The sequence below is a fragment of the Nanorana parkeri genome, unplaced genomic scaffold (genome assembly GCF_000935625.1).
Source record: "Nanorana parkeri isolate BGI_ZX_2015 unplaced genomic scaffold, ASM93562v1 scaffold760, whole genome shotgun sequence".
Classification (NCBI taxonomy): Eukaryota; Metazoa; Chordata; class Amphibia; order Anura; family Dicroglossidae; genus Nanorana; species Nanorana parkeri.
In genome coordinates, this window is record NW_017307028.1 from 263,246 (window position 1) to 282,849 (window position 19,604).

The 19,604-nt window shown below is 41.7% G+C and overlaps 1 protein-coding gene across 3 annotated transcripts in view; it reads left to right on the forward strand.

Annotated features, from left to right (window-relative positions):
* QDPR (quinoid dihydropteridine reductase) overlaps nt 1–10,421 on the forward strand; it is a 23,088-nt gene extending 12,667 nt beyond the window's left edge. The window contains exons 5-7 of one of the 3 annotated variants that reach the window (XM_018564566.1): nt 5,739–5,847; nt 8,615–8,698; nt 10,203–10,416. In XM_018564566.1, coding sequence (XP_018420068.1) covers nt 5,739–5,847; nt 8,615–8,698; nt 10,203–10,308 — 299 coding nt within the window. In that variant the 3' untranslated portion in view covers nt 10,309–10,416. Of the gene's footprint in view, nt 1–5,738; nt 5,848–8,614; nt 8,699–10,202 lie in introns of all 3 variants that reach the window. The other 2 variants (XM_018564567.1, XM_018564565.1) reach the window with 2 other exon arrangements.
* Nucleotides 10,422–19,604: the final 9,183 nt, after the last annotated feature.

A 19,604-nucleotide genomic window follows, 5' to 3' on the forward strand; every position in this document is an offset into this window, starting at 1 on the left:
CAGATCTCTGATCCGTCTGTTTTTCCCCACCTGGCCAGAGTTGGGGGTAACCGGGTGTAAACGGACACCTGTCAGTTTAGATCCAGCTACCCATAAACTAGCATTGGGCATCTGATCGGGTCCACCTGAAAATCTGACAGGCGAACCTGATCAGACGCCTAGGTGAAAAGGGCCTATTTATGGTAAGCATTAACTCCCCACCCCCTCAAGTTCCATCCTTGAAATGACTTTAGCAACATTTTGGGGTTTTCAGAAAAGCGCAAATAAAATCATGAGCAACATTTTTTGTAAATGTTTTAAATGTAATGGGTAACAAATGTAAAATGGGTGTTCTCCCAATTTGGCTGCAAAAGTAGAAATACACTTCAATGCTCATGAAGAAAGGTTACAGCTAGGGATTGTATAATTGTGTATGAGTTCCTAATGGAAGATATTTGATGATCGTATTCGACTTCAACACTTTGAAAAGTCACTGATTTGAAATAAAAGCACACTGCAAGTCATAGCAAAGTCAGAACAGCTGATCAGTATTCTTGTTCCGGATTGGTGACTATTAAGTACTGAAGGTGTTAAAGTAAGGTGCAGCCAGGTCACCAGCATTTTCAGGAAGATGTCAGCAATGCTACCTACGTATGTATTTCACTCAGTATAGGTTTGATATTACAGCTCTGCACCACCACCCCCTACTAAGGTGAGAGGGACAGAACAATTCATTGAAGGATCTGGCAGAGCAGAGGGAGATCATTAAATACACAAGTATCTCTTGTTTCCTGCTTATAAGGTGAGCCTCTACTATGCCCACCAAGGTCAAAGTAACAGGCAGAGGCGTAACTAGAACCTTCAGGGCCCCGGTGCAAGAAACCATGAAGGCCCCCTACACCACCCTACGGCACTGCATGGTTAACAGGAAGGCTGCCGAGGTCCCCAGCAAGCGTGGGACCTCTGGCAGCCGCTTGTTTAACATTTTAGTGCCGGTGTTCTGTGGAGAACGCCAACCCAGTATCTGCGTTTATGTACAGACGGGATTAATGAGGAAACCGGCATTTATTTACAAAGTATTTGTTTGTATTGTTAATTGTGACCGTTAATGATATGCCGTCCGTGGCAGGAAATGATGGAATAATATTATCGGTCACAATTAACGTTTTAAACAAAATACTTTGTGAATAAATCCCGGTTTACTCGATAATATTGGTCTTTGTGTAAGCGCAGATGCTGAAGTCGGCAAATTCGACTACATCGGCGTTCTCAACAGAACACCGGTATCTGCGTTTAGTATCGGGGCATTTTCACGAGTATGAGTACTTGTGAAAATGCCCAGTATTAACACTTGGAGCTATTCCGCATTGCTGTATAATGATTATACAGCAATGCATAATAATAAACGTAAGGTATGCAGAATACCACCAGCTCCCCCCCCCCACAATGCATTACTGGGACTTGTAGTCATACATAGTTGGTGCTATTCTGCATTGCTGTATAATAATCATCATACAGCAATGCAGATTACCACCAGCTGTGCTGGACTACAAGTCCCAGCAACACACACACACACACACACTCCCTCTCTCTTCCCAGCACCCCCTCCCACTCCAAACTTACCTTACCTCTCCTGCAGGCCCATGGCCCTCTTCCTCGTCTCTGCAGCCAGGGGGCGGAGCTAAGAGACCCTCTTAGCTCCACCCCTAAGAGGCGGGGCAAGCTCATTCTCCGGGACCAGTGACAGCCTCTCCAGCCCTTTCGCACAGCTGCCTGTACATGCTGCGGGTGGCTGTGCGACAGGGAAGGAGCGGCACGAACACGGGGGCCCCCAGAAGTGGCGGAATGCCAGGGCCCGGTCGCAATTGCGGCCGTGGTAGTTCCGCCAGTGGTAACAGGTTACCCTAATAGTCACCCCTTCCCTTCTTCTGATCCTAACCTTCCCTAGAAATGTGACACCCCTCACTACCAAAATGCAGTGTTGTGTAACAAAGAAAAAAATATAATAAAGTCACCGACACTCCAAATGATCAAGTCAATACGTTTTATTGACCCACGTGATAACACCTCTAGCAACGTTTCGGGACCATGCGGCCCCTTCCTCAGGCAAACAGAGAGTGAAACAGAAATGCAATACAAGTTTTTAAATACACATTGAAAACAACCCATCTACCAATCAAAAGGCTCCACATCCCACATATGACCTCATAGATGAGTCATTTTCCTGTCTCTAGTGAACAGATTATGATCAGCTGTATAGTATTCATATAATCACCAGTAATGAAACATACCTCAAATGGATCAACCAAGGCTGTATATATGGACTTTTGTGTAACAAACAGGTACTGGCTTCGGCACTCTTTTTGTCACTCCTCTGGAACAAGCATGCAGTAAGTAAAGTCAAAGCTCATAGTTTGAACATGTATGCAATGTCATTGACTCAAAATGTATTGCAGCCACTGGATTAATGTGCCTTTTCCAAAAATGAGGCCATCAATGGCAGCCTATTGTGCTTCTCTTGGCAAATGTCCCTGTAAGACAGCTTGTGCACAGCACACTTGCTTTAAGGCCTTTAACACACTGGTGTCACTAATGCCCATGCTAGAAAACATGCGTTGTGCCAAATGGCTGGGAACACAAAGGTACTCAGTGAACCCAACCTGTATATGACACCACAGTCTGGTTCATATAAACTACTCCTCCCTGCGGCAATTCCATCGTACGATATACGGTAGCTATGACTGAGCATCATATTACATACTGTCATCTTTCACATGCTGTGCCCACAGATGGATCACTTTTACTATACACATCCTCATGCTGTGTAAAGATCAGATAATACAGGAGACCTTTGCCTCCTTAGGATATTTTGTACTGTATGTTTGTCCTTTAATCGTAGAGCGGGACCAGTCACTTGGAAATACTTAAACCTATTCCGAAGCTTTTGTAAAAACAAAAATGACACACAATTACACAATGCAATATGTATACATAGATATAGGGCTCCTTATATTACATCTGCTGACCTCCGGCGTTACAAAATAACAGGAACTCTCTGTAGTAGGAAATGTTTTGTAGGAATGCCTTCATTCAGCAGACATCATATGTCTCCTATTATATAGAACAGACACTTATTGCAAAACAAGGATTGGGAAACATCCTACTTAGGATGATCTGGATTAATTAACAACCCGCAGAAAAAAAAAAGACACACACACATGCTGAGTTACTGAATAATTTGAGAACGTTCACACACATGCATACGTGTGTGTGTGTAATATATATATAATATATGTGTAATGTGTGTGTGTGTGTGTGTGTGTGTGTGTACATACATACATACATACATTACATACATACACACCAGCATGACGATTTACTAAATGATTTGAGAACGCACAATCACTTGAAAAGAAATCTTTACTCTTCACATTTTCAATTCCTTTAGTAAATCAGCCTCGCAGTCTTCTACACCAGTGTGTGTCCTCTGTCATTAATTAGACCCCAGTAGTAGTGTAGCTTCTGTTCCAGCTAACTTATGTACAGCTAACTCCCTTGCACATTACAAACGCATAAGCAATTTTAATGCCCTACAGCTTGACCCTCTACCTGCCTCCTTCCTTGTCCAATGGCTCTTAAAAATATATGCAATTCTTTTTGAAGTCTCTGTATTTTACCCTTTCGCTGCCCGGGGCATTCTCTTTACTATGTAGGTGCACTGCTTTCAGCATGCCGCTGCTGTACAATTACCCCCTTTGGCTTCCCTTTTGGTTTACAAGCTCATTGCTTTTTTAACAACTGAAAGCCTGCAATCAATCTGGAGGAGCCTTGGTATAAATACATATGGATGTGATCACATGCACAACGTAAAGAAGAAGGAACCTTGGGTGCTGCAAGTGCTGGGACTTCAACACTGATGACCCTGAGCACTTCTGGAATCACTGTTAGTCTTCCGACTGCCTTGCTGAATGAGACATTAGGGGTCTGTATGCTTAGCACAGCAGGGTCATTGAGGGTCTATTCATTCCTCTGATCCCTTTCCTTGCTGTGCTTTACTGATATGCAGACAAACTGACAGAATGATCAGAACAGATTAGTAAAGCAAACTACAATAAACCCGTACCACGCGTTTAGCAATCAAATGCTGTTATTTTGGCTGCTCTGTACTGCTGAAAGTTTAAATCCATTTCTGTAGGTTCCTGAACATCCATCCAGACATTTGCATTGTCTTCTATCAAGTCTTAAACTGGCCACACAGTGTGTGAATTTTGGCCGGTTCTTAATGAACTAGCTGAAATTCAGTAATTGGGTGGCCCTGTCAGTGACCTTCCGCCTGACATCCTTCGATCAGAAAATAGAAGGTGCTGGGTGGAAAATCTTCAGCTGAACAGTGGGTTGGACAGACTAGAACAGGTCCACTAAGGGGTTATATGTACAATGCGCATCTAACATATGTAAGATTTGCAAGCCTGTGATTTGGAGTAATCTAATGGAGGTAGGGCATTGGGGTGGAGCTGAGAGGGAGTAGTGAAAAAAACAGTGTAGTAGTTTTTTTGAGCAGCAGTGTTTCTGCATGTGTGACTACAAGATCATCACGCATGCAGATATTAGGGGCAAAGGCTATTTATGAGGACTTAATGAACATAGAAATTGAAAGATACAATGTGAGAGATAATAAAATCACATGCTGAAGCAAATATGACATTTTTGCTTTTTGACTTATCCCAGCCTCCGTACCAATTTAATTAACCCTTTCACTGCCAATGCCTTTTTTTTTTTATTTTTTTTGCAAAAGTTATAATCCACATTTTAGGCCCAAACATTATATTCTGAAAGCAAAGACGCTGTAGAATAAAATGGTGGAAGTTACCAATTTTTGTGTTGCACAATATTAGCACAACTCTTTATCAAACCCAAACATTTTGTAAAAAATGCACTTAAGTTAATTTTAGTGCCCAAAAACACTATCATACCCATTTTTTTTTTTTTTTTTTTAAATATAAAAACATGAGGTTACAACGAGTAAGGCTGGGCACACACCTTACAACCATTGCAAGACTTTTGTCTTGCGATGGTTGTAAGGTACTTTAAAAAAAAACGTACGATCTGCCCATCTTGGACAGGCAGATCGTACTTGCGATGATCGCAAGCCGCGCCCCCCTGAGGATTTCCCGCGATTATCGCAAGATGTTTGGGGACCTTAAAATGAGTCCCCTCATAGGGACGGGAGACTGTTTTGCATTTAATTGTATTTATTCATTATTTATATTATTATTTCTAAATACTTTTTTTCTGTAATTGCTTTCACATAGGGGGGGTGCTCACAAGCCCCCTATGTGATGGCATACTAGTGGTGACAGGTACTTTTTTTTTTTTTAGGTGACATTAGGGGTCTATTAAACCCCTAGTGTCACCTTTCACTCCACAGAAGCCATTGGAGCACAGAATGCACTCCAATAGCTTCTTTCCCGGCTTTTGCAGCAGAACAATAACGTCTAAGGGACCACTTCCAGCATCACTTCCAGTCCCATTCAGCAGGGAGGAGTCGGCTTTACACATCTAAGCAGAGTATCGGTGGCTGTTTTTAAAGGGGCCCACTGCCAGCGAAAGGGTTAGTAGGAAAGGTATCATAAGTTCCATTTGCATCAGTCAGGCCAGTAAATTACTAGCTGGGTAGCAACACTAGCAGGACACCTTATCCCAAAAAAACGTAATGACACGTTAACCACATGGAGTGCTTTTCTCTTTCTTTGACTTAGGTATGATTGCTTATGGCATGGCAAAGGCGGCTGTTCATCAGCTGTGTCAGAGCCTCGGCGGTGAGAAGAGTGGACTGCCAACAAATTCTGCTGCTGTAGCCATACTCCCGTAAGTCTTCTATTTATTTGTTAGATATTGATCCTCCATGTGACCCTGAACGCGTGCGAGGCAATGGGAGGATGCTGTGCATACACTGACTCTTGCCGGGCAGCATATTATATTGATCATGTAACAATAAACTGTTAGATGTTTATGGAGCCGGGAAACCTGACTTTACACTCAAACAAGTTATTATGATTCCGCCTGTGTTGTATTAGAATAATAAAAGCTATTAACCTGTACCTGCATGTTATGGATTTCATTCAATAAGGAATTTTTCTTCCACGGTCATGTCATTTTAGATTTGTGTGTCTGTTCTCGGAGAACGGTAATGGGTCTGTTTTTAGAATGTGGCCTTCATCATCAACAGAGTGGGCGACCTTGATGCAGTATCCAGCACCTGCTACAAACTACAGCAAAGTGGCGTGATGGCTGTGCTGGTCCCTGAGAACAGTACAGTTTATCACAGCCACAGGAGGAAAGAAAGCGTGGATGCGCCGCTGCATCGGCACAAAAATGGCACTTTCGGCATTTAGCCAAAAGTGCCATTTTCGGCCGATATATCGGTGCATCCCTAATTAATAAATACATAGTGATTTATGGAGGCTCAAGCCTACAGCTTAGATGTGTGTAAACTGATTCAGGACAGCGTGAGGATTGGATCTGTGCAGAGTGATTTGCAGATATCTGTAAAACAAAAATCAAGGCAACTGGACTCGCTGTATTTTTCTTGAAGATGTTTTGCTGATCGTATGACTAACTTTCTCAATTCAGAATGTATGATTTGAGAAAACTATATACCATGACCTGGATGAATGAGAACCTTCACAGATAAAGTGATTGCAGGATCTTTGGAGGACAGTGTAAGGATCAGATCTGTGCTAAGAAATTTTAGGTGATTCAGAGGACAACTTGAGGATCAGATGTGCGCAAAGCAATTTTGGGAGGTTCAAGTTGCCCATACACCTGATGAGTATCAGCCAATATTTGTGTACAACCTCAAATACTGTACAATCAATCGATCTTTAGACTAACCAGCAGGTTAGAAAACTTCAGGCAATGGTATGATTTTCCCAAGGTTGGTGGCGTTTCCATATGTCAAAATTCGTACGATTTACACTGCTCATGCACAGACGAAAATATGTGTGCTCGCAATTCGTCCCGGTGCTTTCTTTTAATTACTGCTGATTCAACCTTGTGATAATCGGGGCAGGATGGGGCCACCCTATGAAAATCGTACAACGGTTCGATCATCGGACGAAAAGTTTTGTCCGATGATCACAAGGTGTATGGGCAGCTTTAGAGGACAGTGTATGGTTTGAATGTGTGCAAATTGATTGCCAGGGGTTTGGCGGTTTCCTAAAAATCACATGTTTGCAGTACTGCATGAGGATCAACTGTGTGCCTGGTGATTTTGGGAGGACAGGGTGAGGATGATTTTAGTGATGTGCTGGGGAGGGCATAGAAAATTCAGATAGGGGTGTAAAAGATACGAGAGACAGACCGAACACATCTGAATTTTGTCAGTTGTGCAACGTAGATGATGAGAAAACGATTTGGCCAACATATGTAGGCAGGCTGGAGTAGGGGAGAGATTACAAATGTATGAAAGGAGTGCAAGCAGAAAAGAGGTGCCAGGGCTTAGTGATAGCACTTCCCTTTTCACACACGTCTCTGATATTCGAGTACATTAAAGAAGGGCATATTAAAAATTAACCCTTGCAGCGGGGCTACACCTGCACTGCAAGGGTTAGCTGTTCATTTTGGTCTAGGGTCTAAAATAAAAAAGATATACTTACACGATCCTGCAGCAGTGACTGATCACCACTCTTCCCTCTCGGCTCTGACTGTGGAATGTGCCTCTGCATCCTCACATCCAATATAAGTGAATGGACATGATGACATCACGAGTCCTTGGACCGCTGAAGCCCAGAGAAGAGGCTATGGGGACCTGTCTAGCAGTCAGGGAGGACGAAAGATCAGGTAAGTATATCCTTTTTTTTTTTTTTGACCCTGGACAAAATGAGCACTTAACCCTTGCAGTGCAGGGGTAGCCCCACTGCAGGGGTTCATTTTTAATATGCCCGGAGTTCTTCCTTTAAATCAAAACTTTTATCCAAGCTGTAGTTTTCATATTCTTGCCGCTGACTTACTAGATTGAGTACCTGCTGACTGGTGGTTTGAGTCCCCTAGTGCTAATGGTTTCATTTTTTGCCATATTAAAGTCTGTAAGAATGTCCCAATGTAAACTGCAGTAAAATCAGGACTAAAGCTAACATACTATATGTCTGTATTGAGGGAAAAATGATAATGGTCTTTATGTGGCCCTTAAAGAGAGAGGTACAGAATAACCTGGGATAACATGATTCCTAAAAGAAGCCACCATACAGTCCATGGAGTTATTGAATCCTCATACTCCGGCATGTTGCTTTCTTGGGCTTGGAATTCAGCTCTGACTTGAACCACTGGCATAATTTTTTCCTTAGCCCAGCTCCCACAAAAAAGGTGTCTTAGACAGTAGAACACTGGTGATTGGGGGAGTGGGAGGGAAAGACGAGGCTTATTAAATGAGTGAGAGAACCCTAATAGTTGCAAACCTGCAACTGTGTAAATTTAGGGAATAATGTTGGTCTGGAAACTGTATGTGCATGGTAGCTCTTTAAAAGTTCAATCATATTGGCCACTGTGTTGTTGATTCGCCGAAGGGTTAACATACTCTGCTGCTCTTAGGTGTACAGTGTGTATTTTATTAATCGTTATCTCTTCCCATTGCCAGCGTTACCTTGGATACGCCAGCCAACAGAGCCTCCATGCCTGATGCAGACTTCAGTTCCTGGACACCATTAGACTTTATCGCTGAGTGAGTACACCGTATCTTCTTATCAGCCGCCAGCCTTACGCCCCAGACTATGTTCTTCTCATTATATTGTTTACCTTTGTGTTCTGCTCGGCACAATTACTGTCTGATGCCGTATGCAATGACAGCATTTCTCTTGCACTGCATTATGCCAGAATGGAAATTAGGTGCGTCTAACGTATTCTCTAACATAAGTTGATCATTACACATGCTCTGGGTGCGATTGTTTTTCCATTTGACATTTTTCGCCAGATTTATTGAAAGTAGTTAAAGTCTAATTAAAGGAGTTGTAAAGTCCCAGCATACACTGTCCTGTTATACTATATATACTAGAGTTGTTTTTGATAATGCAATTAAGTTACTTGAAAAAATCCCTTTTATGTAGTGAGTGCCGCCTTCCGTCTGCCCATCACTTTCATCAACTTCCTGGATTCCCAGTGTGCTTTGTGTCTCTTTCACTGCTGCTTGATGTGGTACAATCTCAATTTCTCAAGTCTACATATCCCATCATGCATTGCTTCCAGCAAGCAATGATAATGTTACATCGTTCAGACGGCAGGCTCTGTGACAGTTGCAACACAAGTAAGTACATATTCACAATGCTGTGAATATGCACTTACTGCATATTCTGCAAATTAAATTGTGTCGGTGCATTGAGGAAGTACATCTTATGGGCATCTTCAATAAGTAAGTTTACAAACGTCTAGACCAAGATGGTTATTAGAAGCGGAATAGAACCTATGGACATTTTAATTTTGAAATACAGATTTGCTGTTTCAATCCTATTAGCATTTACCATATACAACCTAAATACAAAAGTAAATGTTTTAGTAGCTCAATAACACCTGAATAACAAATTCTCAATATCAGGGCTGTCCTTATAATGAGGCAGCCTGAGGATGTAGCCTCGGGTGGCTCCTCTTTGGGTCACATGAGGGAGCAGCAGGCAGAGCGCCAGTGTGCCTGCTGCCCCCTTTTGGGCCAGAGTGTCCCAGGTTGCTAAGAGGTGGGGAGATGTGTAAGGGCCATACATATCTCCCCACCCAGCTTTTAGCAACCTGGGAAGCTCTGGCCGGCATCCTGCTCAGCTCCTGGCAACCAGTGATGTCACTGGTTGCCAGGAGCTGAGCAGGACGCTCTGGCTGGCATTTGTGAGACTTGTAGAAGATGGCGTCCTGGCCGGAATCCTGCTCAGTTGAGCAGGATGTTCTGGCCAGCGTCCCACCCTGTTAGTGCACCACCAGCACACCGTCCACCTCTCCTGCCACCTCTGGAGGTAAAAAGCCCAGGGACGCCCATAATTATTATTTGTCATTATTAATGTTATCAGTAATAGTATTGTTTTATATTGTAACTACTAATGTAATCACATCTATTGCTAATATACTTTGTTTTTTGTGGTGGTATTATTATTACTGTAGCAATTAAACTTGCTGATTGTTGTTATCTGCTCATTATGCAAGAATTGATCGTTATTAATGCCTTTTTTTTTTTTTGTCTTCTGCAGAACATTTTATACCTGGACCACTGGGGATAGCAGGCCAAAGTCTGGCAGTCTTATTCAGGTGGTCACAGAAAAAGGGAAAACAGAACTTGTTCCTGCACATCTGTGAGATGGACGGATCTTCGCTACAGGGGAGTCTGTGAGCTACCCTTTTTTGTCCTTGAATTGTGGTCCGTTTTATTTTTACAGCTCAGTTTAAGCATAAATAACACTCTGGATATGGAGAAAACCCCCCAAAATATGTATTTCATAGCCCCTTTTTTTAAGATGCGTACTGCCATTACCATAAAACAATAAGCCTGTGTTTACATTTCCCTGTATTGAATATTATATTGTACCAGTGACGCTGTCATACAACTGGATATGTGACTTGAATAAACCATTCCTGTTTTTGGCTATTTGAGGTGTATTTTGCTTTTTTGTTTTCTCTGGGAATTTTTGCTCCGTTTTTTTTTTAAGGCAAATGTATATTATATCCAAATATCCTCTTTTTGGTGACTACCTAAAACAAACATTTTCTGAAGGTTTATGACATGACTAATTCCAGACAGTTATATGCAGTCATCAATTGATATCAAACTGTGCTGAATCATAAGATCAAAGACACAAAAATGTTGCTTTTTTGATCTAGACACAATGACAGCACTAGGCTTGATAATTATGAATGTGCAGTTACCAAGACCAAGCAATATGATTTCAGATTACCTTAGTTAGTTCAGTTAAGGCTTCCACTTATGGGTTACTGCACTGTGCAATTCATTCTTTTTCTTTGAATTGTTATTGAAAAAGTCTATAAAACATACACAATATATCCCTTTTATTTATGACTTTCTAATATTAAATAAATCCTGGTCCTTTTAGGGGATCAGCTTGCTCAGGAAGGGATGTGGTGATCCAATGGCTTTGATAGTCTTTCAGCCACTGACTTGGCAGATTAGGGGGTTCTGACTTTGAGCTGCATGCTAGTAGAAGTAGTAGCCTGCATATTTCTCTCAGTAGTGGCTTCCTATCCTTCCACTGAGGGTAATGCTGCTTGGAGGTTGGCCAGACATCACTGGTACACACTTGCTAGCAGAAAAAATGCAATGCTTGCTTTTTAGTATTTTGAGGAAGTACATCCTATGGGCATCTTTAACAAGTAAGTTTACAAACCTGTAGATTGATTTGGTTATTAGGAGTGAGATAAAATGTATGGAAATTCATTATAGAAATACAGATTTATTTTTAGTTTTTGACCATCAATACCCATTTCGAAAAGTCATCCACAAGCAAGCTCTCAGCTGTCTAAAGCACAGTGTTTCTAATGAAGAATTCACATGGACATTTCATATGTTGGTTTCCTGTAAATAATTTACCTTCAAACTGCAATCATAAAGAAGAGTTTCAAAACATGGCCTGTTTCTTAATGCAGTTTGAAGGAAAGTGATTTTAATAAAAATCTTCCAGTGATCAAACTTGCTGCCTTTCCTTTTGAAGCATTTTGGGTTATTAGATGGGTTAAGCACATTGGTACATTTTCTAGGTGAAAAGGTAGAGTCACACAGTTACTCCTTTCAGAAATTTGTATGCCATATAGTTATAATAAATATAATAAGCTGCAAAGTTACTACAAAATTCCTTGTGTGTTTCACCTTCACTAAGCTATGTCAGATAAGATTTTCACACTTACTGTAAAATCTGTTTCTTGAAGTTCATTGAGTGACACAAGAATGTTGTAATTCTTGGACAGTTGGGTTAGGCTGCTGGCTTCAGGAGGTTTGGACACTGGCAAACAAAAAAAACCATTAAAGGAGAACTATGGGGTCAGGGCTTTTCCCCTAGTTCTAAGGGTAACGGGAGGACACAAACTAGCGTCCTCCCGTCACCCAAAAGCTCAGAATAACGCAAGCTACAGCTCGCAGTATACTGAGACGGCGCAGCCGGGACGGATCCCGACATTACTGTCTGGATCCACCCAGCTGCGTGAGTGACAGCTGGCTCTGCCTATCTAGAGGCAGAGCCAGCTGTACCCACCCCTACCCCTGTCCGTTCCGCCAGTCAGCGATGGAGGATTGGACAGGGGATGGGGGGAATCCCTGCAGGGAGCCGTGAGTGACGGCTCTGCAGGGACAGGATCGAGGAGTGAGCGAGTGACAGTATGTGTTCGCTCATTTCGCGATCTATTGAGCCGACCTGCAGGTCGGCTATAACTATGAGGCTGAGTGGTTTTCACTCGCCTCATAGTTCTCCTTTTAAGCTAAACCTTGTATCACCCGCCCTTCAATCATCAGGCCTCAGGTTTGTTAGCAAGCAGTACGTAAGGCCATCAACACAGAGGGGCAGGACCTATGTTCCTCAATAGACTTCAAGAAAAAGATAGTGTGGTAAGCCCATTAGGGGACACAATAATGTAATAATTCTTAGACAATTGGGATCTCCAAAAGCATTCCAACTGTAGGGCGGGCAACAGCCACTGAGAAATCCAACACATATGACATTTTTTAATTAATATCCAAATGAATCCATATCTGAATGATATTTTTGGGTTACAAAAAGAAACTAAATTTGGAAATTGCGACTTACAAGGCAAAAAACATCAAGAAGGAATCAGGTGTTCCAGAGAAAGGTAGGTAGCACCATAAAGTAGAGAATGATGACTTCAACAAGAATGTGAAGGACAACTAATCAACCACCATAAGGAAAATCATGTTGGCAGAAACTTAGACCAACAATCAATGGAGTCAGCAAAGAAACAAGAATGGTTCCTATGGCAAGGCCGAAGCCTAGGATACCTAATGTTTGACCTCAGGGAGAAGATATAAATGATCTAAGAGTTGAAATGGAAAACCCATTACCCTTGACTTTAAGGAAAGTAAGGTTCATAATATAACAGCCTTAAAATGAGAAAACTAAAGCAATAGAGGGAAGGAGTCTTTCATTGTGAAACAAAAAATAGTAGAGTACCAAGTTTTTTTTTTAAGTAAGTGGTGGAGGACCTCATTGGCCTAATACAAGGTAAGGATGATTAGGATGTATTGTAATGCAATATAGTCCTTGGGACCTCAGAATGAGAAGGAGACCATCCAATTAACACCAGTAGATAATACAGAGGTATAAGTGTGACAAGGCAATTTGTTTGAATATGTATTTAACAATATAAATAGGAGGGTAAAAGATAGATGAAGGATACAAAAAACAAGACGCATATTTTCTACACTTTTTCCATGCAGAATGTACAACTGTCCTGTATAAGAAAACATATGAAGTGGCGTGCAAAAGTATGCATTTTTTTCCCTATTTTGTTGCATTACCAAGTTGAATTAAAATTGATTTCTTAGGCGTTTGTATCATTTGATTTACACAACATGCCTACCACTTTTGAAGATGCAAAATATTTTTTATTATGATAAAAACAAGAAATGAGACATAAAAAAAGAAAACTTGTGCATGCATAACTATACACCCCCCCCTCAGGGTAATACTTTGTGCAGCCACCTTTTGCAGCAATTACAGCTGCAAGTCTCTTGGGGTATGTCTTTATTAGCTTGGCACATCTAGCCACTGGGATTTTTGCCCATTCTCCAAGGCAAAACTGCTCCAGCTCCTTCAAGTTGGATGGGTTTTGCTGGTATACAGCAATCTTTAAATCATGTCACAGATTCTCAATTAGATTGAAGTCTGGGCTTTGACCAGGCCATTGCAAGACATTTAGGGTAATTGTCCTGCTGGAAGGTGAATCTCCGTCCAAGTCTAAAATCTCTTGGCAGACTGAAACAGGTTTCCCTCAAGAATTTCAATGTATTTAGCACTAGCCATCATTCCTTCAATTCTAACCAGGTTGCCCGTCCCTGCTGATGAAAAACATTCCCACAGAATGATGCTGCCACCACCATGCTTCACTGTGGGGATGGTGTTCTCGGGATGATGGGAGGTCTTGGCTTTGCACCAAACATACCGGCTTCCTTGAAGGCCAAAAAGCTTAATTTTAGACATATGAGTACCTTCTATATGTTTGGGGAGCCTCACACATGCCTTTTGCTTATTTTGTTCTGTAAACAATGGCTTTTTTTCTGGCCACTCTTCCATGGAGGCCAGCTCTGTGGAGTGTACGGCTTAAAGTGGTCCTATGGCCAGATACTCCAATCTCTGCTGTGGAGCTTTACAGCTCCCTCGGGGTTATCTTTGGTCTGTTTGTTGCCCCTCTAATTAAATGTTCTCCTTGTCTGCTCTGTGGCGCCAAATTATGATCTGTACTTCTTCACCCTGACTTGTTTGGAGAGCTCCTTGGCCTTCATGGTGCCACTTGCTTTTAAGGTGCCTCTTGCTCAGTGGTGTTGCAGACTTTGGAGCCTTTCAAAACAGGTGTGTGTGTATATATACGGGGATCATGTGACACTTAGAATGCACACAGGTCATCTTTAATTATGTGACATTTGAAGGTAATTGGTTGCACCAGATCTTGTATAGAGGCTTCATACAAAGCAAAGTGGGTGAATACATATGACTGCACCACCTTTCAATTGTTTGTTGGTAAAAATGCCAAGTGGGGTGAATACTTTTGCAAGCCACTGTAGCAGACTCAAGAGTAGCAAAACAAATACAGCCACATTTTAAATAGGATAATTTAAAGAGCCAAATGCTTTTATTTTTATTCATTTTTTTTATCATTTTGGATAGAGCAAAGGAGGGTTACAACCCATGTCTGTTTATTATAACTATGAACTGTCAACCAGAACTATGTCCCCGTTCAAAGTTTTCCTCTCTATTCCTGCTCTGTTGAAAACTCAAAATTTGGGTTTTTCTTTCACTTTCACGCTTGGTCATAATGGTTACCAAAATAGGGTAAAGCCGGGTATACACGTGTTGAATTTTGTCCATTTCCTAATGATCCAGCCGAAATTCACACCGTGAGCGTCATTGTCTGCACCCTTCTGCTTGGCCTTCCATGATCAGCTGATCCAAGGAGCCGGTTAGGAAATTCTCAGGTAAACAAAGCTAGCCAATCAACTGCTAGCTCTGTTCGGGTATTCTGACAACGGCTGGCTCCACTGTCAGAATACAATGCAAACAGTGGGGGACTTGTCCAGCAACACTCTTAGTTGTTGGAGGGATCTGTTCTATTTTTTGTTGTTGAAAAAATTAGGACGTGTATTCCTGGCTTAAATCTCCCTAACAAAGACACAGACTGTAATTTAAAACTTGACAGGTGTTGCAATCCTTCTCCACTCCATCCCAAACTAAAAACTAGTTTTGGCTTTAGTTCTAATGTAAAATGTATATAAAGGAAAGCTACTGATATAAGTAGTTCTACAGAGAACACAAAAGTCAGTGTTGACAAAAACCGTAGGAACCTGATGTTGGTCCATCCATAAGTGGAAAGGGCTCTCTGGAATAGAAGAGGAGAAAGCACTACATGGAGTACGCTGATCCTCAAGTCAATAGAAAAGAGAAGTAAGAGTTTTCTCAAAGATTCACTACAGACAATTAATGAGAACATGAAACAATAACAAGTCGTGTGGTATGGGGAGCCAAAACAATTGGGAAATATGTTTAGCAAAAGGTTTATAGCTACAAGGTGTACGGCATAGGTAAGAAATAGAAGATATGAGCATGCTAGTGATAAGTGTTTGACTTACAAACTGCCTTCTCTCAAACAGCATGTAAATAAGGTGCTCTTGAAATGTATAATCAGCATTGAGTTCCTTCAATGTGGACATTTTGGAAAGTATTAGTCACACAATTGCTGCTGAATGCCTGAAGCAAATGTAAGATACCGGATCACAAGAGGAGGTTTATCCTACATTGCGATGACAGGATTTTTCTCTACTGATTTTAGTACACAAATCACTAAACAAAATGCAGAGCTCAGTGTATAGTGGTTACAAATCAAGAAACGATTACCAAAAACAGAGACAAAAGCATATGAAGGGTAACTCACAAATCACCAAAGTAGTGTGGTGCTGGTAGAAATACATAAAACTATGCTGAGGGACTACCCCACCCAACCCGTTACTTGTTGTCAGGAGGTGAGCAGGATGCCGGGCAGAGCATTCCAGGTTGCTAAGAGCTGGGCGGGGAAATAAGTATGGCTCTTACACATCTCCCCCGTCCAGCTCTTAGCAACCTGCGATGCTCTGGCCAGAAAGGGGGCTGCAGACAGTGACCCTAAGAGATGCCACTTGAGGCAAAAGTTATTCTGAGGAGATACCCATATATTTTATCCAGAAGGCAATACGATCAACATGAATAATCTGAGGTAGTGTCACACCTGTGCTGGTGCCCCAGTTCTAGACTAGAAGAGTTCATTTTAGAAACAAACTCAGTATACAGAGGTCTAGAATGTACTAGAATGCAGAGACTTTGAAAAATTACTACAGCAGGCCATAGGCTTAATCATTCTCACACAAGAGGCTGTGACATGGGTCTGTGACATGGGTCTGTGACATGCACTCTGGCACTAATAAACCAGTATTTCACAAGCAGAACCCAGTGTCCAAATGTCACATTACAAACAGGCCACTGTGATCTTCAGAATAGTTGGGTCCAGGTATGGCTTCCATGGCACCTCTGAGGATTAGCCAAGCTAGATAGCTGCTGTATAAAGACAAGCTCAAGCAGCTTAATAAAAACCTTTACTGAAGTGAAAAAACATCCATAAAGTACCAAAAATGTTGATAGAAGAGAAACAATTGAAAAAATATAGATAGAGTTTTCTTCAGCAAAGGTGAGGAAATATGCATCTGACCTCCTAGGGCACTACCAAAAAACTAAACGTAGTCTCAGCATATAGTATCCTGTTATAACATCAGCATTGTAATAGGAATACATACTAGAGTTGTTTTTAATAATGCAATCAAAGCTTACTGAAAACATCCCTTTTATGTAGTGAGTGTTGCCTTCCATCATTGCCCATCACTTTCATCAACTTCCTGGATTCCCAGTGTGCTTTGTGTCTCTTTCCCTGCTGCTTGATGTGATACAATCTTGATTGCTCAAGACTACGTAGCCCATCATGCATTGCTTCCAGCAAACAATGATAATGTTACATTGTTGAATGTTGAATTCTAGTTCATAAGGCAGGCTCTGTGAAAGTCATGACACAAGAAAGTGCATATTCACAGACTGAGCGATATTGTGTCACTGCATTGAGGAAGTAAATCCTATGGACATCTTCAAGTTTACAAACTTCTAGGTTTATATGGTCATTAGGAGTGGGAATGAAATTCAATATAGAAATACAGTAAACTTCCAGTTATCAAAAACTCATGGGCAGCGGTAGATGCTGGTAGTTTCTGGTTGCTTGAGAGTTACTATTAACTTTCAAGCACCTGCCCAGTAAGCAGAGGAGTGGACCTGAGAGAGAGAAAGTTCTGTCTCAGGTCCACTCCTCTGCTCAGTGGACGAGTGCAATAGCCAGCCTGCTATTGGCTATTTCAATTTAAAATAGCCAAGAGCAGGCTGGCTATTGCTCCCTGTTGTTTACATTAAGCTGCCGATTGCAGAATCTTGTTTTTGAAATTCTTTAGTGTGCACATGTCTATCAAGCAGCCAGCAAAAAAATTTATGGACATATTAGAACAATATTTTTGGGGAGTACAAGGGTGGCATACTATTTTTATTTTTTTTTGCCCAGTGTGCTGACTTACTGAAGACAGCAGTATAACCCAGTTGTCTAAGACTTACTACAATACTGTGTCCCTCAATGGATGATAACAAAATCCTTACTTTGATACACTTCACAATCTAAATAACTCTAATGGGTACATGGAATTAAGTGCAGCATTACAGATTGCGATTTTTCTGAAACTGGCCAGCTAGAATCTGGTACATATTCTTAAACACCTCAGGCCGGCCGTTGTAAAAAAACAGCCGGCCGAGAGCTCTCTAGATCTGAGCGGGCGTCTTTAGACGTCCGCTCAGCCACGCCAACCTGCCCGCGCCGCAGTGCGCGCGCGAGCAGGAAACACAGGCGATTCAAAAACAGACACCGATGTCTGTTAACATACAAGCGATCCGCCAGCTATAGAGCCGGCGGATCGCTTGTATGAGCTGCCGGCCCGTGTCCCCCGCTCCGTACGCGCCCCTCCCGGTGCGAGCACGGGACCAGCATACGGCCTCTGTCACAGGGGATCAGAGGGAGCTCGGTACAAGAGCTCCCTCCGGTCCCCTCTCCGCTGCCAGAATGCGGAAGTGATGTATGTTACATCACTTCCGCATTCTTGTGTCACTCTCCAGCTTCAGACGCTGGAGAGAAGCTGATGAAGCAGATCTCTGCTTTATCAGCTTCTTTTGGGGGGGGTCCTAGGTGACCCCTGATGTCTCCATAAAGGACCTGCCACATCTTCTGCTATCACATAGAGGGGTTTCTTAGCCCCCTATGTGATAGCAATAAAGTTAAGTGAAAAAAAGAAAAACAAATAGGAAAAAAAAACGAAAGTTTCCAAAATAAACTTAAAGTTACACATAAAAAAGAATAAAAAAAAAACAAAAAATGTTTTAAAAGCCCCCCACCCATACATACACGCATGCAAACATGCGTCAGGTGCGCATACCTGCGAAAACGATAATTGCGCCCATTACGCCGCACATGTTACATATCGCCGCGAACGTCGCAGTGAGTGCAATAATTTTAGGGCCATCAATCACTGATAACACTAAACTGATGAGCGGTAATAGCTTTTAAAGCGTCGCCTATGTTCAATTTTGGGTATTGTAGTTTTTTGCGATTTTGCGGGTGTACGCAATTTTTAAGCTTGACATGTTTGGTGTTTCTTTACCCGACGTGACCCCGTCTTTTATATTTTACCAAAAAAACTGGGTAATAATAATTGTTTCCTAACAATGTAAAAAACACTTTTTTTCCCCAAAATTTTCAGTATATTTTCTGAAATATAGAAAAAAATAAAAACCGCTAGTGGTGATTAAATATCACCAAAAGAAAGCTCTATCTGTCCCCAAAAAATGGTACAAAATTCATTTCAGCACAGCGTTGCATGACGGAATAAATGTCAGTCAAAGTACCGTATCGCTGAATACTGAAAAATGGCCTGGCCAGGAGACTACTGAAAAATGGGCGGGCCATGAAGGGGGTCTAAACTCCTGGTCTTCAAGTGGTTAAAGCCAGTGACATGGAAATTATTAACAGAAAACTGATAACAGTGGAACATGTCAAAATCTTAGGGTGCAGTAAAAGAAGCAGCTTAGCAGCAAAACAAAACATATCACAAGCTACTAAACATTGGAATCCTGTTTTACAGTTAATCCTACATAGTATGGCCACTAGGGGGCACTAAAGTACCACTTCAAGAAGATTTACACAGTCCTTTGTCCTGGCTTTGCTTTGAAACCTTTTAAAACCCAAATTTGGTTTTGCATTTTAAAGCTGAAATAATAAAGGAAAAATCCTGCAGTTTAAAAAAAAAAAAA